At 40.7% G+C, this 27526-nt stretch overlaps 1 protein-coding gene across 2 annotated transcripts in view; it reads right to left on the reverse strand.

The window, feature by feature from the left end:
• arhgef10la (Rho guanine nucleotide exchange factor (GEF) 10-like a) overlaps positions 1–27526 on the reverse strand; it is a 108734-nt gene that overhangs the window by 4417 nt on the left and 76791 nt on the right. The window contains exons 21-26 of one of the 2 annotated variants that reach the window (XM_025060488.1): positions 22322–22408; positions 17694–17908; positions 16185–16342; positions 12748–12890; positions 4499–4667; positions 757–885 (exon numbers count right to left, since the gene is read on the reverse strand). In XM_025060488.1, the coding sequence (XP_024916256.1) occupies positions 757–885; positions 4499–4667; positions 12748–12890; positions 16185–16342; positions 17694–17908; positions 22322–22408 (901 nt within the window). Of the gene's footprint in view, positions 1–756; positions 886–4495; positions 4668–12747; positions 12891–16184; positions 16343–17693; positions 17909–22321; positions 22409–27526 lie in introns of both variants that reach the window. The other variant, XM_017036759.2, reaches the window with a different exon arrangement.

Here is a 27526-nt window from a genome sequence, read left to right on the forward strand (position 1 = left end):
TCATTAAGAGAGCCCCCCCCCTCCCCTACACAGACAGAGGGACACAGACATTTAAATATCCAGGACAGTCACAACAGACTGTACTGGTCTGAAAGATGTGTTTATACTTGGGCTGTGAACATTTGAAGTGTCTTATCTGATTAATCACAGTAAAACTCTGTGACTTTCTTAACCTGAGAAACGTAGTTTCTCCATTTAAGAAACTCTGCTGCATGGACTGTACTAAATGGTTTTTAAGCTCCCGTGGGCCACACAGAACATCTTGGCGGGCCGCATTTGGACCCCGGGCCTTGAGTTTGACACGTGATTTAAATAATCTCAAATTATTTAAAGCAAATACCACGATATTTTTTCACAGTGCTAATCTATACTGAAATGGTCGGTGTTAAAAAAGCCCTTGACATTTAGTCATAAATTAGGCTGTAACAAGATTTGTCCAAGTGAGACTCTAATGACCTCATTCACATGAAGTCATAGACAGACTGCAGCCAGGAAGAGGTTTTTAAACGACCCTGCAGTACTATTCCTAGCTATACTGCATATACGGTGTGTGTTTATGGTGGACGGGGTGATTTGTATGATGCCTCTGCTAATGTTGGCAGAGATTCTCAGGGCTACAAGAAAAATGTGAAGTGTGACCTCAATAACGGCCAGTGCACAGTCATTTTCTGTCATGAAATAAAAGGCCTCAGTGCTTCTCTGACCTCCCATCAGGCTGTTGGGTCACAAACATCCACCCTCCCTCCCTCCGATCCATACCTGTAATTTTGGGGATGCCCTCTAGTTTGGGAACGGGTAGAGTGATAATGATGCCCTGGGCGGTGCCCACCCATAACAGGCCCTGGCAAATCAGGAGACTGGTGACTCGCATGCTCTTCTGACCTGCAATGTAGAGAAGAAAACAAAACCTAAAACAACACTCGTATTCAACACTTAGTGCTGCAGGAAAAACACGAAGCTCAGAGAACAGCAGACGGTGGTGCGGCGGAATTTTGAGCTGCCATTGATTTTCAGGCAGAGCCAGGGTTTCCAGAGTGCTTTGGAAAAGAACATCCAGTCTTGGGGAGATGAAACATTTCAACATGTTTGTTAGTTATCCTGATTCAAATTTGTCTTTGACATGTCTCGACTAAAACCGTTCAGCTCCCACACAAATACGTAAGTTGGTAAGAAGGTGGATTTGAGTCCTTTATGATGGTGAGGACAAACTAACAAATATATTTATATATATATATACTGTATATATATATATGTATATATATGTATATATACATATATATATATATATATAAGGGGTGCTACAATATACTAAATTCACTGTTCGGTTCAGTTCGACACAAAAGTCAATATTTTTTCGATATAAAAAAGAAAAGTTTCTTTGTTGAAATATCCAACATCTGTTCAACTCAAAAGAGTAAAGTTTTCTATATAAATGTAATCTATCTGTTGCACCTGTACTATACCTGCCTAAAGTTCTGCGGGGCATACTTTAAAGTTAAAACCACATAAAACACCACTATGTAGAGATATTAATAAAACAAATGCATCTGGTGACTCATCCATCTGTGGGGCAACCCAACCTGTGGTACGTTCCTTATTAAAGAATGGACCATGTAAAAGAATCTTTAAGGTGCCTGGGCATGCCACCTTAAAACATCTTTAAGGTGGCATGGCTGGCTGGATCTCTCAGGGCGCACTCACACAAACTAATGTGTGTTGATCAGTTCCTAGTTGCTAGTGTGTAAGAACGTATTCTTGCTGAGGGTTTATTCTTCTCATTCTGGGGTTTTCCCATCACACTGAGCACAGTGTCGCCCTGTTATCCAAAGAACCATTAACCATCCTTTTCACGGCCACTGTAATAGAATTACAGTACAGAGTCATGTGAAGGAGTCACCCAGGACAATCCTCATTTACATATGTAGCTGTATTTACATGCTTGTTCAGTGTCGCCACGGATTAGAGTGATCTGCATGAGTGGCTCAACAACAGTGTCATTAATTAATTCAGGTTTTTCTTTTTTTTCTTTTTTTTTTCGCGCAGAGATGAATCGCCAGCAGCAAAGAGCTGATGCCGAGTCTACGAGCGGCACGAGCGGAGGATCGTATTCAGCCAACACAGCAGAAGCCTCTGGGTGGAGACCTTGGAGGGTCGCAAAGTGTTGAGTTAGACGCTGATGAAAACAGTCTTTATCTCCGAAACTGTCTGCCACCTGCTCACACAGCCCCGCAGTCCATTTGTACTTGGGTCGGAGCTTAAGTGAGAGAGTGGGGCTGATCAACACCCACTTTTGTGTGACCATGAAATTTGGAGATAAGTCGGAGGGAGTGCATGTCAGGCATCATGTATAAGACGAGTGATCAAAACGGATAATGACAAAGACACTGCAGCTTAAGGAAGTTTATCTTATCCTGCAGCCAGTTTCTGCAAACACAAACACACACACACACACACACACACACACACACACACTCATAACAAGCAGGCATGAAGAACCTGGATTTGCCTTAAAACAGGCAATGTCCCCACAGTATTAGACAGAGTATTATCCTCACCCCGAGGACAGAACTATTAAAGGCATTAGTAGAAAAGAGAACAGCAGCTTCATCCTGACCCCGAAACTCTGTTTACAACTGGAGTTCCCCACTGAGTATAAATCACGTTAAAGGGAGAGGATTACGGGAGTGTATCATTACAGCACGTCCCAGCATAAGTCAAGAAGAAAGCTGAAGGGAGCACAGACCTATTGACAGTGAGAAACTATCGGTATTTCATGTGCGCTGTCTGTGGTGGTAGAACATCCAGGAAGGGTCTTTTCTCATGTGAGCCCCGCAAATCACAACTCAACTTAAAGATCTTCTTTTTTTCCCCAGACCCTCAGGAAATGAGCCCAACAACTCTTTCTCTTTTGACCTTGCAACCCCCCACCAGGGGCCCGGCCTTGAGGCTGCCGCCATCCTACCTCCGATCTGCTGCATATTTCAGCAGGGCCAGTGATGCTGAGGAAAATGACCTCTGGATCAGCAGATAATGTGGCCGCACCAATCTGTTTTCCTTAAATCCTCTGTCTTTTTCAACTTTGATACGAAAAATGTTGTTTCTGATCACACATGCACCAGTGCAGTGATCCTGCTTTGGCCGCCTCAAAAGCCAAATCTGGATTGCCAAGCCATCCAAACGTCACAAAACTGGATTCCAGTATAAACATCAAATAATAATGTTTGAAAATATAAATATATATAAGGAAGTAGACTTGTTTCCAGAAGGTTGCAGGTTCAAATCCACCAGCCCCTGGGTCCCACTGAGGTACACTGAGAATGGCACCATCCCCCACAAAGTGCCCCCCGAGCTGCCCCTGCTCACTAGGCAGAGGCGATGTTTGCAGTGGTGTGCTGTCCATCGTGTGCTGTATATATATATATATATATGTGTGTATTTTAGGTTGACACTTGTTGTTGAAGATATGCATTCTTTCTAAATTCTGATTATCAGCCGCACAACGAAGAAAACCTTTTTCGACGAGGCGCTCTAGCTCAGCTCAGCGTTGCCCTAATTGCATCAATCAATGTCTGGCAAATCTCCAGAACTAAGAAAACATTGTCTAAATCCAGATGCAATTATAACCCTGCTCAAAAAAACTCTGAGTGATCGTCATATGCAGCAAAACAAGCTAATGGTCCATCGCTTGAACATATTGAAGGCAGGAAGGTATTGAGTCGCATGTACAGTTATTCCCATCAGATCATTTTAGGGATGCTTCAGTGCTATCTAATTTGTTTGCCATAATGCATACGGGCGCAAACAGACAGCGAGGATAGCTGATAAATATTTCATCGCTCCTGAAGACAGTTATATAGGAAGTAAAGGGCTACTTTAAATTGATTGCAGTGAGGTAAGTAGGCTTTGAAGCAGAACAGATGAAAGCAGACAAGTAGTGAAAGGGAGAAAGTGGAGCAAAAAGGGGAATATTAGCTTAAAAGGGGATAAAAAAAAATAGACTGAAACACAAAGGAAAAACTGTGTGAAATGGACTTCATATTGCCAATTATCCGTATTTTAGGAAAGGATGTCGTATGTTTCCCTATAAAAACAAGCACGTTTCCTTGGAAACCCGGATAACAAAAATGTTGAGAGTTTCTCTTCAAATACTTTTCATTAAAGGGACATTTTAGCCAATTTCTACATATGGCGTTGTTATGAATGCTTCTCCAGCACGGCGGCCAACACCTCCCACACTACTTTACTTTACTTTAACCAAAGTTGTTCGAAACAACTGTGTGGACGACAGGATTATGTCCCAAAGGTCAAATAAATAAAATACTAAAGGAAAAAAATGACCCTTATACTGAGGTCTAAAAATGTTACTTTGAAAAGAAAAGCTGGAAACATTGGTCTAATGTCTTAGTGAAGAAGGAATAAAAAGAGAGCGTGTCGTGAGCAATCCGTAGTCCAATATCATAGTTTGCAAATGAAGTGTGAATCCCTGTGAGGTACGCAGTTTTCAGCAGGGTGGACCGTGTGGAGATGTTGATTTCCTGCAGAAGCTCCAGTGTTTCCGTGTGAAACAGGCGAATGGAGGAGCCCTCGGAGAAGGCCATCCACACTCCGCCCCCCGCACAGGCCATGTGTGTGACGCTCACCGTCGGGTCTGGATGGACTTCAAATTTCTGTCATGAAAGATAATATTCCAAATATCAGCGGTGAACCTAAACCCAATCACATTTTATCAAAGTGTGATTGGCTTCTAACATAATTGAACAAACCTTTTCTCCATAAATGGATTAAAGTAACAAAAGGAAAAAAAACACTGTTCATTTTTGTTCTATTTTCTGTTCATTTTATACTGTACTCTGATGAGGTCAGGCTCTTGTTGTTCATCTGCTGAATGGTTTTTGAAGGGTTTTTTTCAGTAAATAAAACTCTTTAATTCTGTTATTTCAGGACCTGACAAACGACTTTGCATCGTCTCCCTGGTTTCTAAGTTTGAAGAGCAGACTAGAAAAAAAACAGAGCTTAATGAGTTACTCTAAATAAATGCAATGGGCCTTATCATAGAAACACATGCTGCCCCTGAGGTGGAAGGCGTGACAAGGGCTGGTTCAGGCATCATCTTAGAACTCATATCACTGTCACTGCATGGGTTTGATGAGCCCGGGCAATTAGTCAACAAGAGCAATTTGGTGAAGATGAGAATGTGCCCCCAACCCCAAACCCAGAAGACCAACACACAGGGATTAACAGCGGTTTTCGTGCCCTTGCCAGTGGCTCCTGCTTTGTTTGAAATTAAGGCGAAAGGAAAGGAAGCTTTGATGTGTTTTTTTTTTTTTTTTTTTTTGCTAAGCTCTGTCTGGTAAAGAATATAAAATACAGGTCTTGGAATTTCAAATGCGGCTTTCAAAAAGTTACACATCCATAAGACACACAAAGGCACATTTCACATTCAATAAGCCACTGCAATTGAAACCATTTGACAGGTCTGTTATAATATCTGACAGTGTGTGCTGCATAATTATCACATTAATCATTATGAAGCCTGATGGCTGTGAGAAGGATATGCTGCTAATCGATGGCTGCCATCCTGCTCAACATATGTTGGAAACCACCTGGTGCTAGTCTGTCTGGCAATTTAAATTATTTAAATAAATGACTTGTGAAAATTATATATTTTTGGTTTTCTAATGTTAGGAGTGAGATTTTAATTTAAATAACAAATAAAAGAAAAAATAACACATTTCATGCACCGTTCTCAATTCATTAACTTCTGGCATACTTGTAACACTCTCCAGCCCAGGAGGGGGCGGTAATGCACCAAAGGTTAATTTGCCAGCCAGGTGGATAAGATTCCTGTTGTGTGCACATTGTGCAACAAAGGGTTTTCTGATAAATGAAGCACTTTAAAAACAGGTAATCTCAACATAAAACACAACAGAGAGCTAGCTGTTAGCTAATGTTAGCTACACCAGTCCTGGTGCAGAGAGCAAAGCTAATGTTAGCTACACCAGTCCTGGTGCAGAGAGCAAAGCTAATGTTAATGTATTTATCCATTTATTGATTCAGTGGCTAAACTCATTTTTAACTGAAAAACTTTGCTTTAATGTGTCAAATATTGTTTGATTGATGTGATTGAAGTAAATTAATCAGAAATTTTCTTTTTTTTTTCTAAAGAATAACTCACAGATGTTGATTTCACTATCTTGATGATATCTTACTGACACTGGGTGAAAAAAAATTCACGACTGCTTCTTCCTCGGCCAACATCCTGGTATTAGTCTAGAAAATCCAGCAGTGCTTACAGAGATGAGGTGGGCAGTGGAGCTTGACAGTGGTAATGCGCCCTTTCCACTCAACTCTGCCGTGTCACACTAACAACAACACAGCGCACACACACACACACACACACAGCCTTCTGTAGTTGTCTGCACACAGTGTGAAGACAGGAGAGCAGCAACCACGAAGGCTACAACTCCTCTAAACAGCTCATTAGTTCTTCATTACATCAGGTGACACCATATATCTGTGCTCAGAGCTAAGTGTGAAGTACAAAGCCCCGGCTGGGGGCCGAGGACGGGGTTAGTGTGATGAGACGGAGCAGCTCGAAAGGAACTGGACGTGAAACAGGAGTCGTGGACTGGACGTGTGAGCGACAGCAGGGAGTGGGGAGAGTGAAGGAGTGGAGGGAAGACCAGGCTGGAACAAGGTCTGTCACTCAGGGTGGATCGATACTTGTTCACTCATGTCTGTATCTTTAAGGCTGTGTTAAATTACAGGTGGTAAAGTCTTCATGGAGTACTGTTTGTAGTGGGTGGTATTAGTGACTCAAATTCACCATGGAAAAGCCTCTGGATGGGGCTTTGCATTGTGTTCTGTAGCAGAACATTATAGGTGTTCTACACCCTGCCCTCCTTCTGCGAGACCAGGGGTTTTTTATTTGATATGATACGATCACTTTTTATGAAACAACAATTTGACAACATTTTAGTCATATAAAAATGACATTACTTAATTTCCACAAAATATAACCTAAATTGTTTAATTGCTAATATTAAGGGACTGAGGTGTCTAGTGGATTTGATCACATGGGGTCACTGCTTTCTTCTGGTCAGTGGTCAGGTGACATGAATGGATCAGTTCAATTTTATCATCACTGGGGGGTGTTGCAACACAAATGCCTGCATGTAGTACGTTACCCTAAAATATGTGGAAGTGACACGTGCGCTATTTTCATTTATTAATTACTGTCAGTAAAGTATTAGTAAACATTTCCTGTATTATTTTCACCCCTCCATCTCATATTAGCAAAGCTGATCTAAAGATCTCTGATTTCTGGATATAGAGAGGGGTGCTATAAAAAAGACACAGAATAACTCAGAGTATAAATACTGCTGACATCGTCCTTTATCAAACTCACACCCACCCAGCACATACATGTACACACAAGTACACGCATTAACACAAACAGATGCAAACTGCCATCATCATATCAGATAATTAATAATTAAGAATCTACAATTTGCAAATTGAAACCGAAAATGGCTGTCAGCCACCGTCCATCCACTCAGCCTCGCCTTGACATCGTCAATATGCACGGTCATTTACACACACTGTGGAGAAGTGTTTTAAATTCACTGAAGCACCTAGTGGTTAAAATACCCTCTCAACACCCAGAGTGTGTTTGTGGAGGCTCCAACCTCAGGTTCGACGCCCGCCAGCATCAGCATTTGTAACCAACAGGTTTCGCTCTATTTCAAATTAATTGACATCCTTTAAATGGATTCCCAGGTGATTTATCCCAGCTATAATCAGTTGAATGTCACTGAAAACTGGATGTTCAAATTTAGATCTTTTTACCGGTAAAATATTCTGATGCTGACTGAAATGATTACCATGACGTTAACAGTGACATTTTCTTTGCTCTATTAACCACTGTCTTAACAGTGTCATTTTCTTTGCTCTATTAACCACTGTCATTTCTTAGGATTTTTTTTTTATTTCATGAAAATGTCAAGTCAACCAATTATTATTATTATTTTATTTATTTTTTTACCAGATTTCATGAAAATGTCAAGACAACAAATTATTATTTTATTTATTTTTTTACCAGTCTTTTAAACAGGCTCACCAGAAGAGTACACACATACACGAATGTATCCTTTTGACTCCAGGTTGTCTGTCCTGGGCTCAGATTTCATACATGACGTCTGACCTGGGGCCATCTCTCTGTCTGTAAAACCCTCTGCTGATATTGTCACGCATTTTATTGCCCCTTATTGCCAACTCTCTTTTGGACTAGCACTGGTGTAGTGCTTGCTGCTAGTGCTACAGAAGCAATCATACCACCATGGGGGCCTCTATCCAGGGTAGTTAAAGTGGAACAGGCAATAAGAGACAACGTTCTATCCCCTTCTAAACTGCTCCACGATTGGTCAAAACCTCCTGTAATGGGATTGAATTGGAAAAGAATGTAAACAGGGCCCATTGGATGGACCGTTAGAGTCATTCTGTCTCTCGGGTCACCTAATCTACCGTACATTTTCAATGGCGCAATCACCGTGTTTATATGGACACAAATGAACAGAGAAAATAGCTGTTCAAGTAAAATCACCAATCTGAAGACTTTGACTTTATTCTGTACAAGATGACAGGGATTTTATCCTGAACCAGAGAGGGTGGTTTCTGTTGATCTTCATCAGGGTTAGGGCCAAACACCTCTTCTAGACACCTCTAAACTAAGGTTTTAACAAGTCTGTCCTGAGAAATGTGACCCCAAAAAAATAAAGAATTCATTTTCTTGATGATTTAAATAATGTAATTCTGAACGGTTGACTGCATGTGTTGGAACTTAAGTGTCAAAGACCAGACGACAGAACTCGACGTCTGGACTCACTGACTAAATCACATAATTGTAAGGAAGAGTGATGACGCTCAGTACTCCCACAGTGAGATCATCAAAACCGACCAATTATTCGGCTGAACGTCTCTGATGGTTTTTATGCATTTCCCTTGGATAACAGAGCCACTTTAACTGCAGACTCAAAAACACAGAGTTACAGGTGGAAGGTCACGCAGAAGGGTTTCTCATTTTTCAGTAAAACCCCTGTTTTTCTGCTGGATGACCTTGTCTGAGTGTGGACAACAGCTAACTCCCTGGAGCCACCTACCAGGTCATCAACATACAACAAAACCCTGATGCTGTGAAAAAGCAGAAGCAAAAGTGTTACTTTTACAAAATCTGATAAATGTCTTCAAGGTAAAAAAGAAGATTTTAGGTTATGTCTGCAAGACGGTGGTGTAAGATTAACTGGTGTTTTGTTCGTTGCACACAAGTCCAATATTGGCCAGACAGTCTTCCTTGGAAGCAGGGAAATACCACAGACCGACCCCAGGCTCGTCACCACACGAGTGCCAACCATTTCTAGCAGCTGCCACTGAATCTCCTGACTCCACGGCTGGTAATAAAGCATTCTTCTTCAGGATTCTCTTTGAACGACTGTGGACACCGTGGCTGTGGAGCTAGCCATGTGAGTGCCACACTTTAGTGGTCCATATTAACTGCTTCTGCAGTTTGAGGCTCATCTCTCACCCTGTCGGCTGCATGTATGACTAGGCAGGGAGTTACACCAGCAACACTAAATTTGATTTGTGTGAGAAAGTATTTTGTGTGTAAACATGCCCTGGCTCTGAATGAAGTTTTGGATCGTTATGTTCGGAGGCAGTGATTTTTGAGGACGGAGTCTGGAATGTGTGTGTGCCGGCTGTATGAGCCGTGCAGCTCCACAGGCACTGGGCTGAGGAAAAACAGCTTTCTTTTTTTTTGTCATTAAAGGTCAGGGTGACGGTCCAATAACACGGTCTCCTGATCTCTGAAAAACTAGGTCCTTGGCTGCTTTTTACCCTTCTCTCTCAGAGCAGGACACCGAGGACGCTGATGAAATAGCGGGATGGCTGAATCACATCAGTAGCAAAAATTAACATTTTACCGTCTTTTTTCAGGCTGTGGGCCCAAAACCAAAGCTGTCTTAGTGTCTTTAAACTGTCAAAAGTAAGGTTGTGTCAAAATATTAGGAATGAAATATTTATCAGCTCATGAACCCTCGCCGCATGCTGTCATTACACTGTCTTTACACACGGCTGTTGTATTGCCGGGGTTTTGATAGCTGTATAATTTTCATCTATCCCCTTTAGGCTGCAGTATAAATAATTGAATAGTACAAAGCACAAACTATACTGATAGGTTTCCAAGTCTGGATGACTTCTTTGTTATTTCGACAAAGGCAATTTGAAATCAAAGCAAGTGAGGAGTCGGACTCACTGCCAGTAGACTGAAAATGTGTATTTCAATGACACTGAAGAGTCAAAGAAATCTGTGAAGATTTAAAGACAGGCCGAGGAGGAGTGAGCAGATCTGTGACGTCAAACGAGGCGAGCCGCCGTGTCCAGCAAAGACACGGATAAACGATTCAAAAAGGTGCTGCAAATCTAACAAAGCGTTCAAAATCCACGGGGGGAAACAACAGAAGGAAGCTAAATGAATGTGAGCCTCGCTCCGAGTCATGTCTCCTGCTTCAGGTGCCAAGCTCTGCTTTTTCCAGATCCCAGATATGCACCGGTGCCCCCTCTGTGAAGTCAGCTCTCGGGAGACTGCATTAGCCAGGAAGACAAGGTTAGCAAAGAGCTAACCAGACCTGAGCAGCAGTGGGGGTACAGTGAACCAGAACACTGCATCCGCTACATGGCTATTCAGATGATTAAGCCTGTGTCTCGGGGGGATGGTAAAGGGTAAAGAAAAAGGAGGTGGAGGAATAAAAATAAGATGTCTGAGCTCAGTTCACTCAAATGTGTGAATCTCAAGGACGACTTCACCGGCTTCAAATATACGTCACACCTGAGTTTTCCTGTCTGACGTTCATAGTTTGAAGCGGGCAACACAAAGGAGGGCACATCTCTTCTGGCAAGTATACAATGGAGGCAGAAACTACATTTTTCCAAGCTTTATAGCTAAACGCTCATTGATATTTTATGATGAATGTGAATGAATGAGGCGACAGTGGGTTCATAGACCTCTGAGCAGCTCCCAAGGTCCTGGTTTCCTGAGCAGTAACGGGAGCAAAGCCCCCGTGCAGCCCCATGTGAAGCCCCTGCTGTGTTTGATAATGTGTTTTTCTGCATGCTTTAGGTAAACGACACACAGCATACGCAGTAACACAGGAGAATATATTCCTCCAGAACCGTTCTCCGAGTTGATCTTTGACTCGGGCCTGCTCGGTGATATCAGCCCAGTCCCAGCAGCAGTCATTTATATTTCTACCGCTCAGAATAAAAGAGCACCGACATCGACTTTCTAAGTTGTCAGTGCCTTAGGAATACATCGCCACGGTGACTTCACGTCACATCTTTTAACCTTGAAACCTACCTGATCAAAAACTTAAACTCATAAAGTATCTATTGTACAGACGGTGAAAACTGACGAATAATCTTTATGAGATTCTTCTATTTTTCTCACCGTTGTTGTAATACCTCCATTAAAACCAATGTGTTTTGCTAACTGTCAGTGTGTTTTTGTTTTTGTTCCAAGGGTTGTTTTGCTTTCTACTTATCGTGACTGTTTTCTTGTTCAGGGAAGGTCTGTTTAGTACACACACTTGTGCTCAACAAAAGACCTTGTACATTTTCATCAAGAGAAGCCCACACACACAAACACACACACAAACACACACACAAACATAATTAAATGGTAATGGTTTGCATTTCAGATTTGTGATATCACATTAACGTTACCCAGCAGAGTATGTTTTTCTCTATTCATTATCAGGCACCACCGTTGAAGATGCCCTCCTTCCCCTCGCCCGACCCCCCCACCCCTCCACGGCTCTAATGTCACACAGTATAGATGAACACCTTGGAGGAAAACTTTAGCATGACAGATACAAGAACCCGGATGGTTCTCTGAAGATAATGGCGTGAATTCCTGCGCCATAACTCGGAGCTCGGCGCGTTGCTGCAAAATAAATCTGATAAGTGTTTGTGTGGAAGCCTCTCCGCAAAAATTCGACTGTTCCACGAAGGCTTTGATCTGTTGTCCATGCAGCAGCTCCAGGCAGTATATCTTGATGACATCACAGATTATACAGCTGGCTCTATGAGGCTGTGTGCATAAATCTTTTTTTTTCAAAGTTGAAAAGAGGGAAAATTTTCTCGAAAGGTGAAGGAAAAAAAAAACTAACTAATGACAAAAAAACAACCTTGTGGAGAAGTTTCATCCGTGGACTCATCCATTCAGGTCTCTGGACCATGGTTTAGCTAAGACTTGGAATATTTATCAGCTGCAGCTGTGAGAGGAGTCGACCTTGCAAAAAAAACCAACTGCTGGTTATATGTACATCGAGTTACGAGTGCTCAACCGAGCTCCATTTTTTCACTTGACGCTGTCTCTCTCACTGTCCCCTCGCCGGGTTATTTATTTAACCCATTTTATAACAACAATATAAAATGTTTTCTTAATTATTATTATTTGATATTATCAATGTATTTGTTTATATTTATGTTTTTGATGTTTCTATGAGGGGTGGAGTTCAATTAACGATCCATCTACCTTTGTAAGTCAGCCACACATCCGTCAGCCCCCCGTCCATCCGTAGGCCCAGCCATTCATTAATGTATGCAGCCACACATCCATCCTTCCATTGTTATAGCTCAGGTCTGGACCCTGGTTTGTTCGTTTACACTGCAGCAGTGTAACCGTGCTGTTACCTGAGTCCTCAGACTGGGCATGTCCACCACCGTGACTGTGTTCCCACAGCTGGCCCACAACGAGTCGTCTAACACCAGCAACGTTCTCACTGGTTCTGAACCCAGGTTCACACTTTGGCAGGAGTCGGAATTCCAAAGATCATCTGGAAAAACAAAAGTGAAGGCTGATGAAGTCAGGAAAAAATGAAATGTTTAAACAAATCAGTGTTGGATCAAAGAGAAACAAATACAAAGAGTGATTCATAGAATTTATCATTTCAAATCTGACTAGTACTAGGGTCCAGGTGATTTGACATTTTATTTATTGAAACTACTAACGTTTCTTTGTGACATCACAATGTGTGTGCGTGAAATCAAAGTGAACGATTTTGGCAGATTATAAAACACCTAGCTTGTTGTTACAGACACTTAAAGAATAGACGGATTCTCCTGAGACACAAATATTTGGACCAACACCCTGACAAGGTTCCTTTCACAGAAAAAGGTCTCCATTTGTTAGAAATTCCTAAAGTGATGTAACATTTGTGGGAAAGAAATGTTGGTGTCAGTCGTCACATTTTTAAATAAAAAATATATATTATAATTGTATAATTATAAAAACATACGTTTCATTTGCCACAATGTTTTCTCTGTTTAGAGTCATTACTTTTATTCCTGCCTACTTGTTACAGCCAGATGCACTGGTGTTCATTTCAAAAGATATTTCTGAAGACGTAAGAAGTTATTAAGCAATTACCGAAGCATCAGTGAGGGCAGCTCACAGTGGAGGCTTGTTTTATTTCACTTTAATGAAAAGCGACTGTGTGAGAGAATCTAAACTGCTGCTCGACTAAATAAAGACCACGGACCTCTATTTAAATCTCAGCACACAGCAGCGCAGACTTCGCCACCCACATGCTAATAACTCTTGTGTACACTTTAATCCACTTGCTGACTTTCTTCCACTCTCTTACTGTCTCACCCGCTCTTCTGCTTCATCATTGTGAAATTGGAGCAGAATCCCTTTTTTCCTTTGACTTTTAATCACACGGCACCCTTCTCAGCTGCCACAGAAGCACATTACAGAGTGAATTACATAAGCATTTCTTTTGCTCTGCGTTAATGAAGCTAAATTACAGAAGGGACGGGGGTGGTGGGGCGGGAGGGTCCATCAAGCCATTTAATTAACATTTGGAGTTGTTTATTTCTCCCTTTCATAGCAGAATGGCTTTACAATAGCCCCTGACTTCCCCTGACGTTAACTGCTTGGCATGTTAGAAAGGTCACGTTCCCACCTTTTTAAAATTGTACGCTTGTGAATGTCTTTCCATCACTGTGCACTTAGCACCGACACTGCAACTTATTTTTGACTTCTCTGGGTGGAACTTTTTTTGAGCTGACATGACGGCTGATGTGTATCTCACTGACACAGCTCTAAATTCAAGCTTCTTTTTTTAAGCTGTTGCAGGCTTATTTTAATAGACATTTAGAGGCATAAATCTTTAACAGATGTGCCGCATTCACAAACAATCACAGCCTCCAGAGCTTTTCTCCAACCTCCCCTTTTTTCATATACAAAGCATGAATAGTAATATTTAATCGGCATGCAGCAGCTTGGCGTAATTAATCATCCTTTCTGCTTGAGAGGGAAACGAGTGCACAGGCAGAAGAAAGGCAGACACGCTGATGCGCTCAAGCCAGGTACGAAAAAAAAAAAAACAACAACGAAAAACAAGGTGATAGGAGTACTGTGTTTCCACCGGCTGTGAGGACAGCAAAGTACTGCTGAGATGGTGTTAAGTACACACACCAAGCCCACCCCACCTCCCATCTCCCCCTCCTGCGGCCATTGTGCAATGCCTTACTGAACATTTCATGCCATTTACCACATGGTGAGGTGTTGTTTTCATACTTACCCTAGGTGTGAAAATGGCTAACACTACGACATGTGACTCCAGGGGAAAAGGCGGTCCAAGGTTTATATTATGACCATGCAGACAAAAGTGTACTATGAAGTACTGCAGTGATTTCCAAACACTGCGCCGTGGCACACTAGTGTGTCGTGTGAGATCATTAGCTGTGGAAAATGATCCAATTTTACCTAATTGGGCTGAAAACTAATATTTATTTATTGCAAATAATTTTCTTTGCTCGTCAAACCATGAAAGGCATAACAATTAAATGCTCTTCTGCTAGGTGGCAGCAGATGTCTATGACAACTAAAAAAAAAGATAATCAGCTGTTGAAGAAGATCTTTGTGAGTGTTTTCTTTCTTCAATCCCTGCCAGGATATCAGCATTGACTTTAACTAAATAGGCTGAGATTTTAGTCAATTATGAGTTCATTTGAACTAGATGATTATTATATTTTATTACATATGAAAATACTGTATATTGTGTCTGTGCCATATGTTATGTTATAATTGCTTAAATGCAGTAGTACAACTTAATATTATGTTGTTTTTTTATGTAACCATTATTTGACCAGTTGAGTCTCTCCAAGGGGAAAATCACTTTTCTAAGACAGACCTGTTTCAAATACAATGCATTAACAACGTAAAACTAAATATATTTGAAACCTGCGTTATGGTACAGGATATACTGAATAAATTAAAACCTTTACAAACATTGACAGACTTCAGTTTTACAGCATCCACTGGCTAATATGGTCTTTTTTGTTTGAAATTTTTTTCTGTTCAACCTTGTGGGACTGAAGTTCTTAACAGAACGTCCTGGGAGCCCGACCCATGTGTGGGTGAGGTGATGAAAGTGGAAGGTCTGTACAGAATGTCTTTGTAAACGCTCCACAATACAAGAATAGATGGTCAGAAAAGTGTTAAAAAAAAAAACTCAAAGAAAACCTATGAGAAGTCTTCATCAATATTATATATTAATAAATATTAAAACTACTGTAGGTGGAAACACCCTAACCTTTTCATGTGCAGAAGTATAACCAACTACCTGAAAATCGCACTTTTTGGATGATTGACTCCCATCGTGAATATTTATTAAAAAAAAAATTAGGATTAAAAACATATTGAATCTTAAAAAACCTATGCATTAATCACGATTAATTGTAATCACAATTATTAATATTATTAATGTTACATTATACATCATCTGTGTTGATGCCTTTTGTTGCTTTGTGTATATATTTGTTAAAAAATATATAATACACCTTATATAATATATAATATATATACATTTTTATTTTATATATATATATTTTATTAAAACCTGTCAGGCAGAGAATTGCACCATCACTTCAAAATTACAACAAAGCCTGAAGTCTAAAACAATGGATGTCCATTTGTGCTAATACCCAATGATCTGACTCCTTAACCCAGTACGGTTTGCATTTGTAATAAGAAAATGTACCACAGAGAGCAGCAGCAGCAGCAGCAGCAGCAGCATCTACTGCTGACACAGTAAAGGTAAACAATTCCATAATGATCTCACCATTGTCATTTCTCCTGTAAACTTTTATGGTACCGTTCTGCAGACCAGCAAACAGGAAGCGAGACGAGTGCTTCAGGCACAACACCGGGCAGCCCTCAGGGTTCTGGTGTGTCAATAGACATTGTGCTGCAGTGTCCACACTGCCATACACCAGAATCCTGAAAGTGAAAAAAAAAACAGCAGCACAAACAAATGTTATAAATGAGATTCGTTTGAGATGACAAACTTCCTTCTTCTTCTCTGGGCGTGATTTAACAGTTCACTTTGGAGCGAAGCTTTGTCTCGGAGCAGCCTCTCTGTCTTTTCATGTTTGATATCCCATACCAGCAGTCAGGAATCTTTTTGTGTTCTTCAGCATGACAAATGCAAACTGCCATTTATATCTCTCTGTGTGAGAGGAAAATGTCAAGCAGGAGTGAAAATGGCAGACTAGAGTGTGCTGAATTGCTGAAAATTTGTTTTCTTTTCTTTTTGTTACTGTAGGATGTTTTCTTTTTTCTCTTGGCCCAGACAGATAATGAAAGAGAATGCATCAGCATAAAAAAACTGCTGACCAAAAATGCGGGCTCTCACACAGTCTTTTCACAGGTTTGGACAAAAAAACAAAAGAACTGTAGGGGCGTACTCAGTAAATATGGAACCAACTTTATTAATGAAACCTTTAACCAGAGACCAATTAGAATGGACTTTCCACTGTCCAAAAACATGCTACCAACCTGGGATTGGCTTCAGACCCCGCCCTTCCCACCCCTGGCCACTATGAATGCTATTAGAGGTAGACGATTAAATGAAGAGCAGCCGTGAGGCTATGTCGCTGTACAAGTTTGAAAGGTTTTTTTTTCTAAAAGAGGAACTGTGGTACTGCATATGCAACCCAGGAGTGGCAGAGAAGTATGTGAGTGTGGTGAAGGACACAGTGGTGAGGCGCGCAGTCAGAACGGCAGGTGGGTGAAGGTTAAGGGCAGGGCGCATCAAGGTCCAGCCCTGAGCCCCATGTTTTCTGTTGTTTGGACCATGATGTTTGTGAATGAAATATAAAATACCTAAATGTAATACCTTGTGTAATAGTGATGTAAGTATGTGTGTGTTCTTGGTACAGCTATACATGTGGAGACAAAATTTGGACAAATACTATTGTTATGTGGACACATGCACACATGGCAACATTTCCATTTATGCATTTAGCAGACTCTTCTATCCAAAGCGACAAGAGGAGGATTAACAATGAAGCATGTGGTTCCTCTGGGAATCAAACCCAGGACTCTCTCTGCTCTCTTCTTCCAGGGCAGGAATACTAACCGCTGCAGTATAGAACCACATTCAGCAGATACTCAGTCACAGTGCATTTAACACTGGTTCAAGACTGAGTTTGGAGAATTAAGATTAGACATTTATTTGTAATTGTAATAGTTGAGGTTTGAGCAGGAAACTCAAGAACACATATGTCCATATAAGGTGTGTGTGTGTGTGTGTGTGTGTGTGTGTGTGAATGTGTGATTACTTCCTCACCGGCCATCGTCTAATCCAACACAAATGGTGGTGCCGGTCCCTGAGGCTGCCTTGTGAGCTCCAGACTCCATTTCTTCTGCCTTAGAAGGTCCAGGAACATACTGCAGACACCTGACAGCCCCGTCCACCTGCAGGCTCTTCACAGCCCGTGGCATTGGCCTGTTAAGGGAAAATATTTCTATAGTCCCATGAGAGCCACCCCCTCCACCTGCCACCTGCACAGAGAAACAGAGGAAGGATATATTCCAAAATATCACACTGCAGCCATGGGTTTGATCAAAACACCAAAGAATTTTAATATTCCTCTGACGTGTGTGTTCAGGTACACAATGTAATAAGAACCACGAGGCAGTGGTGGCCTAGTGGTAAAGGAAGCGGACTTCGGTCCGGAAGGCCCCAGGTTCGAAAACAGCTGCCCACTGTTCACTTGGTGATGGGTTAAATGCAGAGGTTAAATTTCATTGTGCATGGTGTGCTGTGCTGTGCTTTGTCACAAATGACAAATAAAGATAAGTTTAAGTTTTAAGTTTAATGACGACCTTTCAAGATCATTTCAGTTCAATATTACTTCAGATTCTGTCCTCACATTCTTCCTTTTTATAAAAAAACACTTAGAATTAAAACCATCTCATAGCTTTTATTCACTACACACCTCTCCACTGTCAAAGATTCCAAGAACTCTATAATCTCTCCAGACAAGTAAGATGAGTTTCTCTTTTCTTCAAAGACCCAGAATTTTTCAACAATTCTAAACTTGTACTTTTCATTTGATCAAAGCAGTGTCTCCTTGAGTTGTACAGTACTGGGGTAAGTTCTTCATTTCATTTCGTTTTACATTTATTTGTCCATTTTATTCGTAAAGCCACCATTAAAAAAATGTACATTTAGAGTGCACTCAAACTAAGGCCAGTTGCTAAAGTGGTAATTGACCCCCTTCCCTGTACCCTCTTTTGCCCGCACTCACATTAACCCGAGGCTATTTGGCACTCACACAAGCCCTAGAATCGATGCTTTAGTGGGCAATCATGTTAGGGCGCGGTACAACGGCCCAGAGTGCAGCCTCAGCCATTTTAATTGGAAAAACAGGTTTAACATGAAAATAAAAATACAATTAGAACTCCCCTCAAAAATAATATAACTTTAATTTAATAGTCTAAATATGATTTTTTACTTCATATTAACAAAACAAAGTGAGACTAAGCATTCAGAGGAGATTCAAACCCCAAAGACAAACTGCTAGTCTCATTGGAGACTCGATTTCCCACGTGGTCTTTGTGCACACTGTTCCACCCCAACATCGAGACAACCACAACAGAAGGAGCCCCGTGACCCATCCTTGATGCACTCCCTATTAAGGTGGCACTGTTCCCACTCGGAAACAATTAAACTGTCGCTGTGGAATTTTCAGTATCATTTCTTTCTTTCATTACTCCTGTGTAAGGTTGAGGGGAAGGTCCGTAAAACAATACAAGGCGCATCGTGGAAAGAATACCAGCTGTCTATTGGTCCAGCATGAGCTACAAATACGATCATTTGCTCCTCTCCTTCATGCTCCCCACTATTTGCATGCAATCATGTGTTGGATTCGTATCAACGCGAGGAAACTGGACAGAAGTGATTCTCCAGGCTCTTGACTTTAGAATGAACCAGAACACATGATATTCAGGTCTACACTGGGACAAGGGAGACATACCTTACGGCCAGGAGACATTGTGCGATTTTGGAATGTGCAGACAAAAAAATGACTATCGTAGAAACGTGGAGATGTCTTACACCATGAGACAAGTTCAAGGATGGCCCTTGTTAGCATCTTGTGACCAAAGATAACCCAAAATAGAATTGTAGCGTGTCAGAAATTTAGGATGACTAAGTCATAATGTGTCAGCTTCTACGTCTACTAATCTTCAGATTGTTTTGTGTGCACAAAAATGCCACAACAATCATTCTCCTTGTTTGTTACGTACATTGTAACCTTGTCATTGCGCAATCTGCACACATCACAGTAGACATCGTACCGAGGTTTATCAGATCCACGTTGCATAATATGTAATTCGATGGTCTTTTAAGATTGCTAAAATCACATTACAGTGACCCCGCCTTGTAAAAAACATTAATAAAAGTATGTGCAGTAAGAAGCCCAAAGGCAAGAACCTCAAACCACTGTTCCTCCTCACATTTCTAAGTGTACCTCCTTACTTCCTTCTCCTCTTTTCACGTAACACCTTCAGCTCTAATCAACTGAAAACCCTCTGTTTTTGGGGTGAATACAGTGTCCTGACAAAGTCATCACTACTTATTTGGAGAAATAGATCTTTGGAGCTGGGCCCTGGACAGACTCCTCCTCTCACTTTAAAAAAGCAACAACTACAGAAACCGAAAATACTCTGCCAGCATTAATGAGATTGTATTGGACACAGTGAGGGAGCCCAGGAGAACAAACATGATAGCAACAGAAGAAGCCAAGAGGATGAATCACCATTGTTGAAATACCTAATATAAAAAAGGTAGAAAATGTCTCCATCATGGACGTTTGCCATGAACCTAAACACTGTCTGTAGGGTTTATGAAGAGTTGATGTAAAATTCAGTATAAGAAGAAAGATTTAAGGGGGAAAGTGGGCCAAGAAGGCAAACTGGGAAACACTGGGTAATCACTCTGATTGGACATAATGTCATTACTTTGATCAAAGCATCCGAAAATTCCCTTTATCCCATCTCACATTAACATGATTACTGTCATTCCCTATTTGACAAGGAGGTACAACCAACTGGAGGCTATAAAACACAGCCACTCAGCAGTGACGCTGCCAACTTTGCAGGCACAAAAGGAGAAAAAATGGGGAAAAAATGAATAACAAAGAAGGAAAAATAGAAGATGAAGGAGAAGCTGGTGAAGAAAATGGAAAAAGGGAGAGAAAGTAGGAAAAAGAGCAGGAGAAGAAGATGTTGCTGTTGTTCTCAGTTTGTAACAGAGGAATGATGTTCACAGTTAGCCATTTTGGAAAAAAGTACAGAAAAGTTGCTAATAACTTATACAAAAAAACAACTTAGCACTCAGCAAGTGGTTGATGTTATTGCACATGACTGTGTTTCCAATCATTTTTGGTGGGTTAACATTCATGTTTACATTCATGTGTTTCGTGCAGTAAGTAGTTAAAGATGGGAAGTATTTTGTCTTGAGGTTCAAGCCTCTTTCAAATTGTCAAAAGTGTAATTCAACGTTCCAAACTCATGGAGTGAAAACATGGATTGTAATCTGTTTGACTGGATCATGATCACAATCAACCTTCCAGACAGTGCTTCTCAAAGTGTGGGGCGGGTCCCACTGGAACGGAGACAGATCAGTTGATGTTCAGCTGATGATTACACAACCGCACTATTTTGTCTTTTTGATCTTTGTGTTATTTGATGTTATTCATTTTGATTAATTATAAAATGTGATGACATTTGGTGTTAATTCAATAAAATTGAAATGTATTTTGTCAAGATTGGAACAAGTGCTTTGAAAATGTTTAAAGAGGGGAATGATTTGATGAAAAGATTTGAGAGCCCCTGCTTTAAGAGCATTACTCAGATGTCCTTAGGTCAAGTACATACACTGCAAACAATGGAAAATACACACCATCGATGAATGAATGTATAATTTGTCTTGGCACAAGTTAATCGTACTTGATCACAGCCGAGTTCCAACAAAGTCTAATGGAGAGCTGTTCTGCACAGCAGCAGTGTTCAGCTGAAAGTCTCTTTAATTATTACGCCCTCTCTATCAAGGACTCTCATTTGTTTTTTGTTTTTCTTTATTTTAACTGACATTTTTCATGGTGTTTGAGCTTCACAGATTTATCAAATCAACATCAGTAACAATGGCGCTGCTGAAACATCAGGCGGGTCTCAATCTTTAGCGTTTCCTTATTACCTCTGCATATTGTTAGCCACAAGTTATATTTTATACATTTTCAGGAAAGAGAAAAAAATGCTTCAGTCAAATATGTGAGTTAGGTAGATTGTGATACTGCTTATAGAGTGTAACAAGCACTCTGATTGGCTCAGGATGTAGCCAATAAGGAACAGTGAATCAGCAGTGTTAGGTGAGTAGAGCTTGGCTAACATATGACTTGGGAACTTATGCTGTATATATAATATATTTTTTATATATTCTTTAACACATTTCTGTTGTCTTTTAATTTTAGTTTCCCTGTTCTACGAACTGTTTTTTGTTGACCTCGACCTCCGCCACATCCGCTGTAAAAGGAGCTATCCTTGAGATACTCAACAGTAATAATATCATACTTTCACTCTAAACACTGTAATACATACGTTTTTGTTTGTTTTTTTCAGGTCCACTAAGTTTTAAGGGATCATAATGCAGTAGTCAAGCAGCAAAATTTGACCCGTCTTCATAAACGTCCTTTCTTATTTGCTTTGTCTTTGATAGTTTTAAATTTCACAGGGACAAACATTCTAAGTCCCACAAGGTCCAGAAAGGATAAGCATATTTTTTTAGCTGAAATTTGGTATTTTAATACCAAAACTGCAGTAATTATGTAACACTAAATTATTCAAAAGACATTATCTGTCAGTGTCTGTCTGTGTGTGTGTGTGTCTGTGTGTGTGAAAGCAGAACATTACCCAGAGGTAGCCTTGAGGTAAGGAGGTGCTGGCTGCAGAAAATCCCAACAGTGCACAGTGGACAGGATTATGAACAGCAGCTTCGAGCTGTAAGAGAAAAACAAATGTATTTACAGATAAATACGTGTCACTGCTTTACGCCTGTACTTCAATGAACCTCCACGCCTGTTTTAAAAAAAACAATAAAATGACAGTGTAACCAGCACCTGGGTCTCACTGTTGATGTGGAATCATTGTAAGTTATTATTACTGTAAATATGCAGAGCATCGAAGCTGCCTCCCACACATGTTGGTCATTTCAAACAGGTTAACAGTTTTCTGTGGAGGAGTAAAGGTGCCAAAATGAATCTGTCAAACTTGCCCATCAAAGTCAGTAGGCGGGGCTAGCACTGATCTAGTCTGATCCATTGGTCAGAAGCAGCATGCCTGGAGCTGGTGAGAGACATTTTAGTGGAAGAAGGACCTGCTGACCCAGAGCACATAGCGAATAAAATGAATTCATGAAGTACTGCGACACAGCACCATGAAATAACTCAATAAATAGTGAAATAGATATATATGTTTTTTACATACAAAATGTATGTATGTTTTAATTTATTATAAATTATTCCTACGTTGTTAACTCTAAATAAAAGGCTTCAGTATAAACGAGACCACTTCTACAAAAAGCACATCATGTTGTTAACTCGAGACCACTTCTACAAAAAGCACATCATTTTTGCACAATTATTGCCTATCTTAAACCAAACAGAGAAGCAAACTACTTTTCTACACTTCCTATGTCACATAGGAGACTGCTGGGCCAGAAAAGGCAGTGATGGAGGTTGATATTTACAGCCCAGAGTCTGCATCAAACCCCTGTGGAGAGGCAGCCTTTTCCACCCAGAACTCTGTCTGTCTGGGGAATGACTGTTATTTTGGTGTGGGGCCACTCAGGGTGGGCCATGTGACATACAGACCAGCTAACTGTGTGGTTGTTGAGGGCATGATTTGGAGAAAGTGAAAGAAGGGTCGGCAATTAGCAAGACACATCTGTAATGGCTGTGTTGGAAAGCATCAATCACGGGCTTCCTCTGAGTTGAAATGTTCATTTTTGTCTCTTCTTGGATTTATTAGTGTAAAAAAAGGAAGGGTGAAGGCCAGATCACTGCTCACCCCATCTGTACTGCCAGGCTATTCCTCCATCCCCCCTGTCTGTCTCCGTTAATTCTCATTCACAACACAGATGCAACATTTGTCCTCTGTATCAATCACAGTCCCATTTTCCCATTCCTCATTCCTATCTCTCAATCTATTTTATGCCTCTTCTTCTTCTTTTTTCCTCCATCCCAGCCCTCTTTTTTTTTCCACATCTCTCGCCTTCTGCCAGTCCACCATCAAGGGTAGTAAAAAGTTCTCTGATAGGTAATTAGGCAGCAGGCATAATGCGGGGTCCATATGGAAGCCCTGAGGTGAAGAGAGAGACGGAGTGTCTGTGGAGCTCGGGGACTGCAACACTACAGTCAACTGTGCAGGTCGTTTGATGGTGGCTGGATTTTCATCAGGCACATGAGAATGGCAAGTGTTGGAGGTCAATCTTCCCGGGCTGAGATTGTTCTGTATATTAGCACTCTCCAGAGCCGGCGCGCCGACACCTCTGGGACTTATGAAGTCTGTCGGAAAAGTTTTACTGGTCCAGGAGTGAGCACAGGACTAAATCAGAGTTGATGTTTAAATGAAAAGTGAGAAATCCATTATTTTGAAAAAATGGGTCGCCATCTCTTGAAACATAACGATAAGACTGGTTAGAAGACAAGTGGATGGATATGATATCAGATGATGAAACATTATACATGTTATTAGATGTGTGTCAATGGTAACCAGTGATATATGGTGGTAATTTATAAAATTAATGAAAAGATTCATTTTTAACCATTGCCCAGCCTTTATATATACAGTATATATGTTTATATATATATATATGTACAATGAGTATATATTTCAGATACGAGCAAGCATTTGAGCAAATCTTTGCCTCAAGATACGAGCGCGCTTACAGACGCCGACACTAGGTGGCAGAGCACTTTATTTAAGATGTAACTATTTCAGTTGAACTTTTGATGAAAGGACACGGTGTTTTACAGTGTTTGTGTAAAGAAAGGAACTCTTTTCAGTTTATAATTGTAACAAATGAACAGCTACATCCCTAATCGAGATTAATTGCAAGATGCCATACTATTAATAGTGATTCACCATTGTCACATATATATATTAAGTATATATATTTATATATACATATGTGTAATTTTATTTATTTACATGTAAGAGTGTTAAACCTATAAAATAAATTGTAATTGAGGCAAACTTTATCTTATTATTTAAACCCAAACAGGCTTGAACGACACAGGCAGCCATATCTGTGCACCAATACCACCTATCTACCAGGATAGATTGTGTTTCCATGCAGCCGTTGAATGTGATCGATAGAGAAAACCCTGTGGTTCTTTTATTGAACTCCTATAAACAGCCAGCAGAAGCAGCAGTGGTCAAGACAGCGGCCAAAGCCAAAGTGAGATCATTGGCACATGTGTATGACGTCATCTCAGCCACAGAGGAGACGTGGGTTTTCCATAATGACTGCCTCACTGGCAATTCCAATGTTGACGGGGCATCTGTTAGGCACCAATGTAAAAAAAAAAAACAGTGGCTGTGGAGACAGGTGTCAGTCCTCCACATTGTGGGTATGTGTGTTATATTGCTGATATTCAACTGTGTCACTTCAGCACACACCCATAACAGGGACCACATTTACTTGTCCAGTTCTATTATACGGTCTATGGTAGGTTGACACTGAGAGTCTTAGAGTGTGTGTGAGTGTGTGGGTGTACTCCTGGTTAAACTATGTTTGTATGGACATGCTTTGGGACACTATGGTTGTGGGGACATTTTGCCCATCCCCATTGCATTATAATTTTTACAAATTCTAGATTTACTGTGGGGTCAGATTAGATTTAGGATGAAGATTAAGATTATGACAAGGGACTGGAGAATACACTGATTTCTATGAAGAGCTCAAAAACACAACAACCAGTAGCCACATAGGTAGTCACCTAGGGCGCCACCTACTGTAGGGAGTGATTTTGTAAATCAGCGGAAAAAAAAAAACAGGAGTACTAAGGGGCCAAACCACAATCTCACTTAGAGCATCAAAATGGTTGATGCCCACTCTGGTGGGCAGTTAATGGGATTCACAGGACAGTGGGGGCTAAGCTAATGCATTTTTGGACCGCACCATTCCTCTTTATGAAGAGGAATAAAGCATATGTATGCTGCACAGCTAAACACTGAACCAACACTTAGAACACATGTTGAGGCAGACTACAAAAGAGAGCAGGGCTCATGGTCCAGAAATGACAGTAATTAAAACTAGATTTATCGATTTGTTGGAAAACATCCTCATAGTTGCTGGTTGCCAATGGCTGAGTCCCTCAAACCCCGTCCAGGTCAGATGGTGGCAGCAGTTGGCCAGGCAGCATACACTGCATTTTCCAGAAGATAAATGTTCAACGTCAGCAATTACAGCAATTCCTCCAGGACAGAATGGATGTTTTATTGTGATTGTATCTCCAGTGAACATTTTGCCTAGTTACATGCACCCCCAGCACTCTGTGCTCTATGTCAGCAAATTTAGGTAATGCTAGTTATTGGTAGGGGCCTAAAATGACAGGAAGGTTTCTAATAAATCCTGCTCTGGGCTGTCACACGTCACAGCACTGTCCCCGTTGGTCAGGACGACTTCCCAAATCCAATTATTGCCCTCTTCCAAAGGTACGCAGGTAGAATACTTTTCTGTTGCAGCAGTTTTCCTCTGAAAGCACTGCAGTTCTTTTTCCTTGTATTTCAGGGGTGGGGGGGGGATCACACTCATCATATTTGTGATAGTTGATATCCAAAAAAGGTTGAATGCATCATTTTTCTTCAGGAGCATTAGCCTTGTTGGGCCTATGTAATGGATTCTCTTTATTGGAGAGTGTGCTCCATAGTCTGGTGTTAAATACTGCTCACAGGCAAAAACTACTGAGCACACACTTCCAGCCTGGACTCTTTAAAAGGGGGAAAAATGATTTTGCAAATACAATATATTGCAGTGTATAGTCTGCAGAAACTCAAATCCATAAAGTGAACGAACACAGAGAAGTGGATGCTGGGTATTTAAGCCAGAGATGGAGAAATGTGGCTGTATTTTCCTTTTTTTTTCTAATTCTATAGTCACAATGACTTCCCCCCAATTCCACATACCAACAATCTTTTACACGCACTAACAAGCACTAATAGAAAACTTCCCCTGTTTATTAACTGGTAATTGACTGAAGCTGGAGTCGACTCCGTCTGAGCCCTGAGGTGGCTTAAAGTCTTTGGTGGACATGTGTCGAAAGTCACTGTGGAGTCCTGACATTTAAATAGGGCTGCGTATAGGCACGAACCTGCAGTACGACACAGGGACAACGATAAAATATGTTGCCATATATTATAGGCACAATGATATATTGATTTTTTTCTGCAACAATTTTCTTTTAGGAAAACTGTCGGCATAATAAAAACATGCTTAACATCAGGTCACATCAGGTTAATAGTACTGGAACAGAGGCATGTACATTTTAAGCGCTAGAAAAAAATAAAAGCATTTGCAGGATGTTTTTTTTTGTTTGTTTGTTTTTTGGATAAACAAATGAAAAAATATATATATGCAAGTATCTGCAGTAACATTAGCTTAACATGAAGAAGAAATATGTAAACAATGTTACATTAAGGGTTTATATATATTTTAGTTCACAACCAGGAAGAGGAGTTTTTGACAATAAATTAAATTCATACGTTAAACGAAAATTGATTTGTTTGATTTATTGCATCTAAAACATGTGCGAAACATTCCTTCCTAATTCCCAGCCCCCAAAGGGAGGCAGTCCTCCCCTTTTAAAACCCACTCTCTAATATAGACAATCTCTACTCGTTTCTCATTGGCCTTCAGCACAGATTCCATAAACTCCAGAACGCAGCCAGCTGCACTACTAGCAGAACCTTTAACTACCGTATTGACTCTCCATCAAACACCAAATCAACTATAAAATTCTCCTCCTCGTGTAGAAGGTCCTCCATAACTTGTCACCTCCTCATGCTCTACACCTCCAGCCACTCTGATCACCTGCCCCTACTCTCAATAAATCT

Source organism: Cynoglossus semilaevis, chromosome 11 (genome assembly GCF_000523025.1).
Source record: "Cynoglossus semilaevis isolate Cse_v1.0 chromosome 11, Cse_v1.0, whole genome shotgun sequence".
NCBI classification, from domain to species: domain Eukaryota; kingdom Metazoa; phylum Chordata; class Actinopteri; order Pleuronectiformes; family Cynoglossidae; genus Cynoglossus; species Cynoglossus semilaevis.